The 15,719-nt window shown below is 31.2% G+C and overlaps 1 protein-coding gene across 1 annotated transcript in view; it reads left to right on the forward strand.

Annotated features, from left to right (window-relative positions):
- Positions 1–15,719, forward strand: part of LOC148276933 (uncharacterized) — a gene marked incomplete at its 3' end in the record, with an annotated part of 191,739 nt that overhangs the window by 56,899 nt on the left and 119,121 nt on the right. The window contains exon 3 of the mRNA XM_088233568.1: positions 669–877. Within this exon, the coding sequence (XP_088089694.1) occupies positions 669–877 (209 nt within the window). The remainder of the gene's footprint in view (positions 1–668; positions 878–15,719) is intronic.

Here is a 15,719-nt window from a genome sequence, read left to right on the forward strand (position 1 = left end):
AACCATCCATGCGCTCTGTAGCTGCAAGACGTGATGGGATACTCATTTTTTATACGGCGCCCTTGAGGTGATTTTAACAAAAATAGCGCTATATAAGTTATCCAACTGTAAATATAAATACATATTGTTCATTTTGTTTCACGTATTTACATTTATTTAAAACGGAGACATAGCTTACAGTGATTAGGAACGACATATACTTACCCTGACTCGCTCGAAAATCCACGTTATGTCAAAACACTGTTAACTGGTAATAAACATATATGTACATAATATTATGTGGGATTTATATTATGTTGATGACGGTGGGGCATCGCGTCGGATCACGTCGGGGTCACCAATGTAGGATTTCAACTAAATGATACAGAGAGCTTCTACCCCAGTTAGAGATGAAAGAATAAAAATGATGTTATGCTTCAATGTATATTTATTACATCTTGAATAATATACAGAATTCGTAATGAAGCGTCAGAATTACTGACTGATAAACTAAGGAACTAAGTGACTAAGTGAACGAAGGTTTCAACCTATTGTAACACATAAAATCGTTTTTTTTTATTATCTCTACTTTAGTGAGAAATTGGGATCATTTTCCATATCTCTGTTTGTCAGTTGACATCCGCGCTAGATATGTTTTAGTGAATTAAATTTTATTATATTTTTTTCAGTTTCGACGTAAGAGGGCGACAGTTCACGTCGGCTAAGCTTTGGTCCTCCCCTGCGGGGTTCGGACCCCGGGCCTTCTTCAGAGCCTCTGCGGCCCCCGCCCAACTCCTCATAGATGATGTCAGGGCCACTGATGCTGGAGTTTACCGATGCAGAGTGGACTTCAGAAACTCGCCGACCAGAAACCTGAAAGTCAACTTTACCGTGCTGAGTGAGTAGCAAAAATTTCATATTATCATCATAAATGCTATTCATGAAATTTGTTGATTTCAATATCATTTCTGGATTTACTACTGCAAAACTATCATTTATTTTATTTATACTCAAGTTTTACAAATAATTATATAATTAATTAAGAAACAAAAAAACCCGTAATACCAATCATAAAAGTGACTTTTTTTACAAAATGGATTGCTTTAACTAATTGTTTTTAAGCGAAATAATTGTTTTCAAGCAAATGAGTAATTTTAGCCATTTTGTTTTAAATATGGGTAAAATGGCTAACCTGGGCCATTTTTTTAATACAAAATTGGTTATTCAAGAAAATTGTTTTAAATTTTTTCATGCCTTTTTTCTGGGAAAATGGGAACAATGGATTTTTTCAGCCAACCGTTTGAAACCATTTTTTAAGAAAGATTGACATAATGGGTTGCAATGTAATAAATAATAATAAAAACAAAATTTTCGTGATAATTGTTTCGCCTTGTTAAGGCATTATCCAACGAATGTGGAGATTAGATTCATTAAATGTCCTTATAAAGTTATATAATTCAAGGTACTTAAGTAAAAAATAAAAATAATTTTATTTAACATTAACTAAACCTCGATGCAACTAAGTTATAAAAAAATATTGGTATCAAATATTATATTTGTTCTCCTATTCTATATTAAACATAATACACTTAAATAAATTTTAGAATATTACAGTTTATTAAGTATTTAAAAAAATAGGTTGTTTATTTATGGTTTTATCCACCGCAGTTCGGTATTTTACAAATGTCACTTGCATATTTTTTTATTTTATTTTTCAAAAAACTTGTTTATTTCTTAGCAAGTAATTATTTTACTACGCGGTGAATCCCTATAATTATAAACTTTATTCTGGACTCACGATGTTTTAGTATAAAAAATATGTTATTCATTAAACCGACTGCTCACTGTCAGATTTTAATTTTAATTTGTTAATCCGGCACGTGGATTCAAGCTAAGTACTTTTGTCAGCTTTCATCTTTAAGATTCTTAAGCTGTCACAGCATAATGTGTTTATTTAACAAATGTTTCAAAACAAAGCCCCGTCTTGGTAGTAATTTCCTCCCGCTCATTACCAGCTCTGCATGTAGATTTATCTCAGCTGTAATAAAATAATTATAATTCCTAAACTTAAATTAACAGCCCGGAGTATTTCGCGAATAAAGTTTGTTATAATGGCTATTATTCGGTGTTATATGGTGGCGCACACCCCCTCCCGTACTAAACCTTCTCAATACCTACACAGGCACTTACCTACCTCATCCTTTTATGGTCAGGTTGTACAGACAAACTCATAAACTTTTCAAATGTGGAAATGCTATTATATAAACTGTGAATGTTTCTTTTTTTTGTTTTTTGTTCTTGCTTTAACTTCTACAAATTAGTAGATATTATTTAAATATTTTTAATATTATTCACATAATCTTATTAATAAAATTATTCTATAAATGGGAAATGTAATTAGACATTCTATTTTTATTTTAATAATTCAATTAACTCACTAAGGTAACTCACACACACTAAAAACACATATTTTCTCCATGAATGTGTACTGCAAATAGGCAGGTCTTGATTTATAGAAACCATATTAAGATGATTTGAATGCGTGACTTTTTTAATTTTAGTGGGTCAGTCACAAATACTGATTTTAAAGTTAACTAGTTATATTTATTACCCCGCGATTGGATATTTATAGTTACAAGAAATAGTTAAAAGTCGTATATTTTTTTACAGATTTTTAAAGCGAAACGAGTCCCAAACAAAAGTGTTTTTCAGAAAAACATACATATTTAAGAGATGTTAAAGATTTACTTTGCTTCCATACTAAAGATCTATGTGATAAGTTATCTAGAGGGTTGTTTCTTTTGTGAGGTAGATTCCCAGCTGTTTTTTTGCCTTTTAAAACAACTTCTGCGAAGACGAGTCCCATAAAGCTGATTATTTAATGCAGTATAAAGGAGCCGGGTGGTGTCCATTGTTTGGACATAAGCAAATCAATGCCTCGTTCACTATCTAATCTATGAAACGATGTCTTCACATATCTCTCTTATTCTGGTGTTTATCACACGATCTCTGGGAGTTTTACCTTCTATCATTATCAGTGTCTTCATCTCGGAAGTCCTCAATATTTGTTTGGTCTTGACTATTTCCGCCCTTGATTCAACGCTATATCCCATTATTGATTTTACGGGTACTTTATAAATTCTCATATTACACTTAATGGCCATATGTTTTTTTTTTGTATTGCGAATTTTAAAACATCAGAGATTACACCTGTCTTGTTTCTTTGATGTCTTGGGCTTTAATTATTGCTTCCAAATCCTAACAATATATGGCGCATTATTATTATTTTTTTTTTTAAATAAACCTTATTTTCACACCTTTGAACTACCATCAAGGAAACAATATATAAATATATATTTTCTTTAATACCCAAGTTATCAAATTAAAGTACTCAACCAATCAACCCCATTATTACGTTACATCCCAATAAATTTTGATTTGAATCATACTATAACATGTTTCATGGCAAAAGGGTTCCTATTCATCCCTGTCACCGTGTACGTGACTACCTCCCTTTAGTTTCTCACCCCTTATGACGTCACCGCCAAACTACCCCAGAGTTAAATTCTTCAGGGATGTCATCGTATATTTGCATAACTCTCCGCCGTGTTACCTTTTAACCATGTCACTTCACATAATAACAAATATTATTTTATAACCGAGTTACCTTCACTGTAGCCAAATTTAATAAACTACTTGATGTTTTTGGTTTTATAAGACTGGCTCTTGGCACTGGTCAAGATAAACACAAAGCCCAAATAGGTCAAAATTAACTAAACTTACAACAAAACGTCGGTAAACATTACAAACGACACACGACATTAAAACCCAGAAAATCTCATTGTGCATCTGAACGGCCGTGAAAATCTAAGAAGTTTAATAAACCGATTTTTTGAACATATTTTATTTAACCATTTCAGACCGGTGTTCATTCAAATATGCACGAGATTTTAGATTTTTTAGTCTCGTACCTACAGAAATTTAAAAGCAGCGAGCATATTTTTTCAAAAATGTTTTGAGTATGTCCAAATGCTTGCAGACTGGCTGGATTTTCTCCCTAGGGAGTTGTTCATGTTTAAATTTGTTGCAACAGAGAGGAAAAATAAGAGGGACATTTTGAAGGAGGGGAATATAGGAGTCTAGGCATTTACAGGGCTTATGACATGCCATTTGCTGGTTTAAATGGCCACTTTACACGCTGTGTAACATTCACCATTTTGCCCATGTTTGAACATTTCACATTACCACATTTCCTCAACTCTTCCATCTGTTTACTTTTGTGAAGTAAAAGAGCTGAAACCTTTATCATGTGGATTAGATTCATCCGGCTGAACCAATCCATTTACTAGGCAACGCCTAAAAATTTTTTTTTATACTTTTTCTTTTACCAGGTAGTTAATTCAACAATGTTTTGAGTATGTCCAAATGCCTGCAGGCTGGCTGAATTTTCTCCCTAGAGAGTTGTTCATATTTAAATTGAATATATTATATTCCCCTTCTCAAAAATGTTTTCCCTCTCTGTTGCAAGAAATTTAAGTATATTTTTTGATAACTCAAACCCTCAAATACGTCTCTTTTGTTTTAACACGTAAGTAATCACCATTACGTAGAAACAAATATGTTTGTTAATTTTACAACTGACTTCTGGCTGGTTTGTTTGCTTTGGAGCGAATTCCTGCTGTCCTTATAAAAATGATATATAAACATATTATAACAGAGACAAAGAACATTTAAGAGAACGTAATATAGAAGTCTAGGCATTTACAGGGCTTATGACCTGTCAATGGCTGGTTTAAGTGGCCACAAATGTGTCCCACCACAAAATCTTTAGACTTAGTAGGTAAAAAAGTGTAATATGTATTTATTTTTTTTACTTAAACGCCGTTCTGCAGCACTAAAACTGAACCATCTAATGACAGGTTAACTAAATTACCAACAATATTAATTAATATTACTACAATAACATTCTACTCGTATTACTCAAATGCCGTTCATATAATTATTATTAAAATAAAAATATATATACAACCCTTATAATATATCGTCCACCATCTCTAGATACTAAAGTATTTATAAATGAATTAGACAGGCGCCGTGGCGCAGTTGGTTAGACGGCTATCTGTGAAACTGGCGTCGCGGGTTCGATTCCCGCCAGTTGCAAGAAAAAAATCCAAGAAAGGTTTTTTCTAAATTGGTCTGGGTGTTGTGGTGTATTTTTTATTACCTCCTTCCATATCCCTTCTATCCCACCTGCTGACAAGCCTCAAAATAGAGGCTTAGCGGGTTATTCCTTTATAAAAAAAAATTTTAAAAAATAAAAGAATTTCTTAGAAGTAATGTTTTTTGGGAAATATTGAGTTTTCATTCGTTCTTTTGGGTTTGTTTTTTGTTTCTTATCTTAAAATATATATACTCTTTATTTTTAATTGTGTCCGTGGTGTAACGTAAAACGTATAAAATCAAGTATACGCACAGGCAATGCCTATGTGGGATTTTTCCTTTTAATTTTTTATCTATTTTATGTTAGGTTTGTACGTTTTGTAATGTAAGATAATTTTTGCAATAAGTACAACAATGATTTATCTTCACAAAAAGTAGATTTTTTGTTTAATCAAAATAGGAAATTTGACCATTTTCGAAACATTTTCCAACATGTAAAAATTTCATTTTCATAAACCAATTTTTATATTCCATGTGTGAACATTTCATTATAATTCGTATAAAAATGAAAACGTTCGAGTTTTTCCACCAATTCCCAATTGCTACATTTTACTTACATAGATCAAAAGCCAAAATCTCATTTCTACAATTCATATTCTGACACTTCCTATTATTTCTCGACAATTTTTCAAAAATTAAGCGTTTATACCTGAGATTTATGAAAATGGAAAATTATTATTTCGTATAAAATGTGGGTGGTTAAATACAAAAAACTTTCTAGTAGGTGTATAAAATAATAATTCTTGTAATACATGTACGTTTATAAACCAAAATTTGAATTGTGTTTTTAAACCCGGATTATAATTTTTTTTTTTTTAAGTTTTTTTTTTTAAAATCATAATTTCAATTATAGCAATGATTATTTAAAAATACCTCTTGTCGTTATATTGTTTTAAGGAATGCGGTATTTTTAAACCCGAATTCAGAAATAATGATCTCATTAACGTTTTTTTATTAACAAATGTAATTTGACTCATTTAATTTCTTTTTTACATTTGCATTTAAATCTGTGAAATAACTTCTTAAATCTTCACAATATTATATTAAACAAACCATTACTTTTATTTTAAAGAACAGTCCGGTAAAACAAGTATCCCAACACGTCTTGCAGCTACATGGCGAATACACAGTTGGATTTTTGATATTTCCTCGTTTCCAAATATAATATAAGTTATAAAAAGAAAGGAGCTAAATTACATCACATCTTACGGCTACACAGTCCATGGACTTTATAAAATATAGCCTCATTTACGCTCAATCAAATAAGATGTTTAACTGTTTTCATTTATTAAATCGTTTTCAAATAAAAGTAAGATTATAAATTCTGCAACTACAGAGTCCATGGATGATTGTAATTCCGGTAGATCAAAAACAGATGTTCTTCATGTCGATAAAAAGTTCTAAACCAACTTGACCGATCACAGTGGAAGTGGATTAGTCTATCATAGTCACGTGGTCAAACGCCAAATGTTTATCCGTTTGTCGTTTTTCTTGCACATTGCAAGGTTTTCAAGCACTTAATTACGACTACATTTATAAGTATTTTATTTAATTACGAAAATTTTGAGCTTGTTTGTTTTTTTTTTTGTTTTAATAAAATATAAAGTTACAATATGTTAACAAAATTAAATATATAATAAAGCAAAAGTACAGAAACAAAAAACCAAAAACCAAAAAATAGGCACCCTCTTGTGCTTGCTGTAGGATTATAATATTAATAATTTAAATACAGAAAAAACATACATTTTTTTTTTTTTTTAATAATTGCATGTCCATATGCAAACAAATACGCATGCGTGCGCACGCGTGTATAATTATACACACACTTACACGCACACGCACACTCACTCATACGCACATACATACTAAACCATGGTGAAGAAAATTACAAAATAAGGTTATCAAGTTGCTTAACAAAAGAGCTTCAAGTACTGTAGAAATTAAAATTAAAAAAAAAACATTATTTCTTAATTTTTCAATAAAAACTAAAATGTTAAAAAGCAACATTTTATTAAGGAGGTTGATAAACAAACATTTTCACATTTTTTATTTATTCATTTACTGTCATGTTATGCATGACATGGTCGTCAGAATAGAGGCTACCATCTTTTATTTTTATTTCTGTCTCAAATTAAGTTTAAAATTATTATACAATAATATGACAAATTACAATATTATAAAACAAATTTCTTTTTATTATTTGCCATTCTTTGCCTAATTCATGATATTTTATATATTTTTGACAGTTGTGCAATAATATTTACACACATGTCTACCCTCATTCCTACCCACTCAACCACCTTCTTACACACTTACACTTACACAAACACACTAGCATGTATTGTACAAGTATTTAATGTATTTCTGTGGATATCTGTTATTGGTTTTATTATCTGTATATTTTATTTGTTACATTTTTTTATTTGTATTACTGTTGATATCCTCAATAAATAAAATAAAAATAAAAATAATCGAACTGTACGAATTATCGTAATTTGGGAAACGTAAATATTTTGAGCACGCATGAGTTTAAATTTCCGTCGTAAATTTTAGTCGATGTTCTATTAGAATCGCTAAAACGATAAACAATCACGATGAGAAACTTTTATCGCGTCGGTTATAACCGATAAGTTCGGCCATTGTGATTGAGCAGCAGACTCTATTTGCAAAATTCGAATATGGAATAATTTGAAGGTTGATGACGTTTACAGACTAAGCTAGATAAACAAACGCAACGCAGTTCCAAAACCCATCGGCGAAAATAATTCTGGGAACCTACAAAAGTTTTATTATAATTATTTGACGTGTTCTAAGGAATTGTAAATCAGACTTCTGGTAACGCGCATCTTTTAATTTGTATGTAATTATTAGTACCTAAATAGTATTTATTTATTAACAGACATTGTCCATTTACACAATATAACGGGTTTAAATATTACAATAAAAGAATAGTTAAAAACATTTTTAAAAAAAGAAGCATTGACAAACATAAGGGACATCGAGACAAGATCTGGACTATTTATTCAGTGCGTGTATAAATTGCTGTAAACTAAAACCAAAAAAGTCCAGGTCTTGAGTTAACAATACGACAAAGACGGGTCATTGGAGAATTAAGGTCATTATTTATTATATGCTGATCGATGAGCAGTACTTCATTGTTTCTCAACAAACGAGTCGGAATATTAAATTTACTTGTCCCAGTAATGATGAAACATCGATTTTAACATTTAGTATGCCGAACATATATACGGAATCAATATTAGTTCTACGTTTTTGTAGACTTGAAATATTTAACATTGACTCTGTATCAGCATAAGAATAATGACCTCTCTCTAGTCTAAGCATCCACGCTACTTTTTGAAACAAGCGATGTTGGACTGATTCAATGTGATTTATGCGATTGACATAGAATGGAGACCAGACCACGGAGGCATTTTTTAGAAGAGGGTGAACAGTTGAGCAATAAAGCGTTTTGATTGTACGGACATTGGTAAAATCAGGGGGATATTCTGTTTATGGAGCCAAGTTATTTCGGTGATTTAACATAATATTCATTAAATAAATAAATAATAATAAAGGTGATGAATAAAGCCCAAAGCTTTAATTTTCATGTCCGTAATTAAATCGTGCGATATTATTAATGGAATTATCCGTAATCCTTTTTCCCGCGCGAGAAACATTTTGTTCAATCATCCCTGCTCCTAAAACTACCCTTACTTTTCCTCGGTACGTGATAACACCCTCGCTCTAGAAATCTAGAGCTATCATTTCCTACACACCGCTGCCATTATCACTTTTCCTTTGTCGCGACATACTTTAATGAAATTATTCCGACTACTAGCAACAATCTCTCCCACAGAGTTTTACGAATATGCATCGAAATTTTATAACTTTCTCCCTATTGTCAATGGCTATCATATCCACTTATTCAATGTTATATACATATATTCATTTTTTTGTCCATTAAAGCACCCTTTGTGCACTTTGTAATATAAAATACCCACATTTCACAAAATCACAAAAACTGTTTTAATTTATTTTTTTTTTTAAACTTTTGCTTTATGGTCAAACATTTTAGCTTATGTTAACCCCATAGAATTAAGAATAATCCAGAAACCGCATACGCGTATCAAACAGAAAGCGACTAATGTATTGTTAAAGCCCTATGGGCGTTATTAAACTACTCATAAAAGAGTAAGGGTAAAGTTAAACGTAAAACTTCTCTTAAAAGAGTAGTTTTACGTTTTGACCCATTAGTTTTTTTGTATTTATTTATTTGACACATTATATACATATACAATATATATATACATATAAGGGCGGGCATATTGCCTTAAGGCAATTTCTTCCTACCTACCCAAATCGTGCAGTTTGAAAAAAATATAAATACATTGACAAATTGAATCTTACAATTTTATATAAAAATTAAAAACAAAGATTTACAAAATAAAAATATATATATAAAAAAAATACTATACTATGAAGAGAGGAGAGGGGATGGGAAGGCAAAAAGAAGGATAAAGGAACAATTTAAATATCTAGATAGTGACATTTCAATTTTGATTTAAATTTAAATAAAGAAGGGGTGTCTCTAACATTAGTGGGTAGATTATTACACAATCGAGCGGCTACTACTGTGAAAGAGGAGGCAAGAAAATTAGAGCGATGACAGGCTATTAAAAGAATTCTCTCGTTGCTAGAACGAAGAGATAGTCCGTGTTGTGAAAAAGGTTGGATGAGCTCTCTCAGATAAACAGGCGAATTAAGATTATTAGAAATATTGTGAAGAAGTGATAGAATGTGAATTTTTCTTCTATGCCTCGAGTTTTTTGCCCGTCCAGATTTTCGAGACCCTACTAAATAAACAAAATGGTATTAACAAACAATACAAAAATAATTACGGTAAGAATATAATACAATATAACATAGTTCAACAATATAATTATGCCAAATACTCACCTATTCCACAGTTCCACGTGTTAGCAAACAAACGTGGAAACTTAGATTTATTTAATTTATCTTTATACCAATTGAAATCGTTACTTTTTAATCACTTCTTTCCTAAATTATAAAAATATACTAAGAGTTATACTCGTTTTACTGTAAACTTTGTAAATTTTTGTAAATTTTTGCCAAAATACATCGCCTCTGTCACTTCAATACTTCTTTATTTAAACCCTTTATTAATTGTTGATTTGCTGCCTATGTTATAATTTCTTATTTAATTTTCTAAATATGTTCTTATTTTCTGCTGATTTTATTTCATGTATCTTTATTTTTCATACTGTGTTCAGGTGTTTTGTTTTATAATAATTGTTTTTCAATATTGTTTTATACTTTGTCAAGGGCGTAAGCCGTCTAAATAAATAAATAACGTCCGAGAAAATATCACGTAGAAAAATGTAAACTAACGGTGGTCTAATTTACCTCTTGCATCACTTTCGATACACGATTTAAAAAATTACAATTTACTTAAAGCCTTTTCTAAATTCCAGCAATTAAAAATCCCTCTTAATGAGTGTCCCGAGACTTGTAAAGGAAGGTTTCTAGAGCATTTAATGTAAGTGCTACAAGTTTCAAGCGATTTTGTTAACAAATCGCATTCTTCCTCCTAAAGCTACGATTAAACGAAATTATTCTGTACCTTATTGCTGCGTTACAAATAACCTTCTTTTTACTAAATGTTAATAAATATTTGTAAATAACCATTTACCGACTTTTCTATGTCTACCGATTTCGAAACGTACCCGTCTCTTCGTCATGACACTAATCAAACCGACGTACAACGAACTTTGTCGAAATGGTTGATTATTGATCAAAGGAACATTATTTTGAAAGCTTTCCTAATGTGAAATATTTCCATATTATTCACTTTCAACACTTTGTTATTTGTATGTAAGATTTTAACTCCTATATTTTTATTAAAGTCATGATTTAAATTGATTGAATGATTTTCGAATTCCGAAAAATTGTTATTGTGAAGATTCCTCATGTATTCTTTAACACGAATATCAATATTTCTTGATGTTCTTTCAACGTAAACTAAAGGACAAGAATTGCATTTTGATGGGTAAACACCTGAATTTTTTAACAAAGTACTCGTATTTGTATCTCATTTTAATTTGTTTCAACAGAGAGGGAAAACATCTTTGAGAATGGAATATGGGAGTCTAAGCATTTGCAGGGCCTATAACCTGTCATTGGCTGGTTTAAGTGGCCATTTTACACACTGTGTAACATTCACCATGCTGGGAGAAAACCCAGCCAGTCTGCAAGCATTTGGACTCACTCAAAACATTGAGAGACTCCCGTATTTCCTTCTCAAAAATGTTTTTCTTCTCTGTGGCAAAAAAATTAAATATGAACAACTTTTTGGGAGAAAATCCAGCCAGTCTGCAAGCATTGGGCATACTCAAAACATTGTTGTATTTGTATATTTATTATTAAACAATAATTTACCAATATTGTCATTTATTTATTTATTTATTTTGTTCATTAACGCCCAAAAGGCATTTACAAAAAATAAAAATGAAATACATGCTAACATACTAAATAATAAACAGAATATACAGGAAAAAAAAAGTGAAATTAGTTTAAAAAGATATGATAAAAAGTTTTACAAAGTAAAAAAAAAACAATAATAACAAAGGTATGCAAGAAAAAACAGTAAGCATAAAATCAAAAAATGCAAAGATATAAGCTTATGAAATAAATTATGTAAAGCAAACAATAAATAAAGTGTTACGGTAAGCAAGAAAGACATTTTAAAGTTAAATTAATAAACAAGCAAGCATATATTATCACGAAAAAATAAGAAATAAAAATATGTATCTATGAAATGCGTATTTGCCAATACTTCAATGCAATTTGATATAATAGTAAAAAATAAAAAACAAGTATAAGGTAATAAAAATAAATAAGTAAGTATTTTTTTTATAAAAAGCAGGTATGATATTTTTTCGTAAAAATTTGGATACATTTGTGGATATAGTATTTACATAAAGAATTATTCTCCATTTATTATCACTGTTAGCATATTTGTAATTACTGTTGACAGGATAAGTTGATGCTTTAAATATCAATAATAAAAATTATTGTTGTTCAGTGTTATACGTCATTGGGACACAATAAATTTTGAACGTGTATTGCAATAATTAGATTATAGATAAATCGTAATTTCTAGTATCTCGCAATTGAGATGCACTATGCACCCATTGCAAAGCCATCAGAGTGATGATTTCAGTATCGAATTATCGAGAACGGAATTGGGTGTCAGATCTGGTTTGGGATGTATGGGCCCGCAGAGCGTGGGAGGGAATCCGAATCGGAGATGATCATAGCCCCGCCCCAGCGCCGGTGTGGACGTGATCCAAATTCATGTAATGCATTGTGTTCAGCTCCTCTACTAGAACACCCCGTGAACCTCATGGGACACCAAATACTTAATTTAAGGGATACGCAATCATTTCACAATAAACAAATAAATTTTAAAATAGGTGTGTACTTAAGACCTTACTACCGAAATGGAAACACAGGAACAAGATCAAAAATAATATCATACAAAAACAAAAACCAAACAAAATATCACGCCGTTTTCCCGTAAGGGTAGGTAGAGAAGGTTGTGTGGGGACCAGAGAGTTGTTGTCTATGGTCACAGTGCACAATATACCTATATAAGGGCGCGTAACACGTCACTCGCCCTTCTCTGTCTTCGCCAGTATTTAAATTCACTCTAAAATATAACTTGTGTAATCTTTGTATTTTCGTGTGTAATAAAACAAAAATTATAGGTAACTTAAATTATTTTATTTATTTATTCATTGAGGTTAAATCCATTCAATCCATTCAATCATAATATGTTTTACATGAACTAACAAATAGCTACTATCAAGTAGAGTTTAATAATAAATCCTCTACAAAATGGTGACCCCGACGTGATTTAACCTCATGGAATAAATAAATAAAATAATTTAAGTTACCTACAATTTTCGGTATATTACACACGAAAATACAAGGATTACACAAGTTATATTTTAAAGAGAATTTAAATACTGGTGAAGACAGAGAAGGGCGAGTGACGTGTTACGCGCCCCTATATAGGTCAATTGGGCACTGTGACCATAGACAACAACTCTCTGGTCCCCACAGTAGAACGCTAAATCACTCTATCTTTTCATACAAATATCGCTTCCTCTACATTCATTCATCTTCTCATGCACGCGCGCCGATTATTCCGACTTATAACATGTCCATCTGCAAGTATTGATTGAATTTTGTCATGCCATGTCTTTCTCGGTCTTAAATGTTAGTAAATAATTACATATATTTAACCACATACTGACTTTTTGTGTCTACCAGTTTCGAGACATACCCATCTCTTCGTCGGGATGCTAACATTTTTAAATAGTGAGTTATTTACAACTAGTTGAAATTGTCCACCAAAACTGAAATATTTGAGTAAATCATAAAAACGCAAAGATATCTTTTAAAAAAAATGCTAACACCCAAATCTCACTATACACCTTTACCGTAGTTGTAGTTGCACAAAAATATAAAACGAACGTGCTCATAGGACACATAGTGTTTGTAGCTAACACAAACGTTCACTGATTATTATAAAACAATATTTAACAAGCAGGCAGTCAGCTATCGCTGACCGTTAAATTTAAGAAAATTCGTCCCTTCGAGCCTCGGTTGATTCTGATTTTGGGCACCTTGAAACATCGTCCTTTTAGGCCTCATAACTTATTTTTAGCTGTTCAAAAAAAGTATTGCTGCAAAAATCACTAACAATTTACAGATATATTAAATATTTACGGAAAAATCTCGGTTAGTAAGCGATTAACATTAAAAAGGGAAAAAACTTAAATTCTTAGGCAGTATCATCACAGAAAATCTAGACCCCGACATTAAAATAAAATGCAGAATAGAAGCAGCCCGAACAGGATTTAACAAAATGAAAAATCTTCTTTGTGACTATAATATAAACCTTAAGCTGAGACAACGAATGGTCAAATGTTATATATAGTCTGTCTTACAGTATGTTGTAGAGGCGTGGACTCTAAAAGTTAATATTATAAACCGCCTTGAAGCATTTGAAATGTAGATTGTTAAGAATATCTTGGACCGAAATGATAACCAACAATGAAGTATTACGTAGAGTCAATACTAATAGACATCTATTCACCACTGTTAAGCTCCGTAAGATTTCATATGTTGGCCATGTGTTGAGAGGTGATAAATATGCCATACTTCAGCTTGTCATGAAGGGGGAGATTAAGGGACGTAGAGGGGTCGGAAGAAAACAGCTTTCCTGGCTTTGAAACATCCAAGCATGGACCAGGATGAGAACTGTGGAGGAGTTGTTTTGCACTGCTCAGGATAGGGAAGCTTTCTCCCAAGTGGTCGTCAACGTCGGGGCGACTCGACATGACACGTGAAGAGAAGGGAAGATCTGGAATTTAAAATAATAAGTCAGCTGTTGCCAAATGTTTCTCGTGACTCATTTTAAATAATGAATTTAGAAATAATATTATGTTTCTAATTAAAACACATATCTCTTTCTTTGACACGGCGCACGTGCTACAAATGGGTAATAAGTAAAAAAGGTCAACACATCTTTCGAACTTTTTAATACAATATTTAAACTTGACCTTTTATTTGACTGTCGTTTTCTTCCAATTTTAGCTGAGTGGAAAAAACACTGGGATAGTAATTCGCCCAGTATAATCAGGTAAAGAGGATACTTCAAGAAATGATACAAAAAATGGACTATGAAACAGAAGCACCAGACAGGCCGGGCCTCTGATTAAAAGAATAAGTTTATTTACGCTGAAAAATCGGGTTTGAATGTTAGTGAAATTAGTATCAAAAGAAATAAGACAAAGAGACGTATACTTCTCAAAACAAAGAAAAGTCTGTTAATGATTATACGCAAATATTTACTAACATTTATCAAAATGTTTAACGGCAAAGTTAATTTCATTTAGGACAATTCTTGATCGAATTCCGTTGTTATGATACAATACCATAACTTATATTTTAATATAATTTACCAATTTAAAATACTTGGTACATTTTAATTTACTTATTTGACTAATTACCACTTTCACTCTCCAATGGGCATCTTTAGATTGGTAAATATTATACATGCTAAGGATAATTGATATAAAACAAAATATTATCTTCAGTGTAGGTACATTTAAAAAATAAGTCGAAAGAGATGCAATACATAATATTTCAATGAAACAGACTTGGACAAAGTTATTGAAAACAGGTGTACTGTAAGTGAGGGTTCTATTCTGTAAACATATTTATTGTTTTATTGGGTCAAACAAAAGGATTTCAATAAATTGAAACATGATTTCGACGAATCAAAAGACATTAGAATTTTACTTGTCGAACATCAAGGTCCAATTTTAGAAATGTTAGAAGTTTTAAAATAAAATATTTAAAAAAATAAAAACGATAGAGTTTTAATAAATCAAAAGATTGAATTTATTAATACATCTTTGTTAGTC

Source organism: Micrasema longulum, unplaced genomic scaffold (assembly GCF_059751315.1).
Source record: "Micrasema longulum isolate JH-2025_06_02 unplaced genomic scaffold, ASM5975131v1 h1tg001124l, whole genome shotgun sequence".
Classification (NCBI taxonomy): domain Eukaryota; kingdom Metazoa; phylum Arthropoda; class Insecta; order Trichoptera; family Brachycentridae; genus Micrasema; species Micrasema longulum.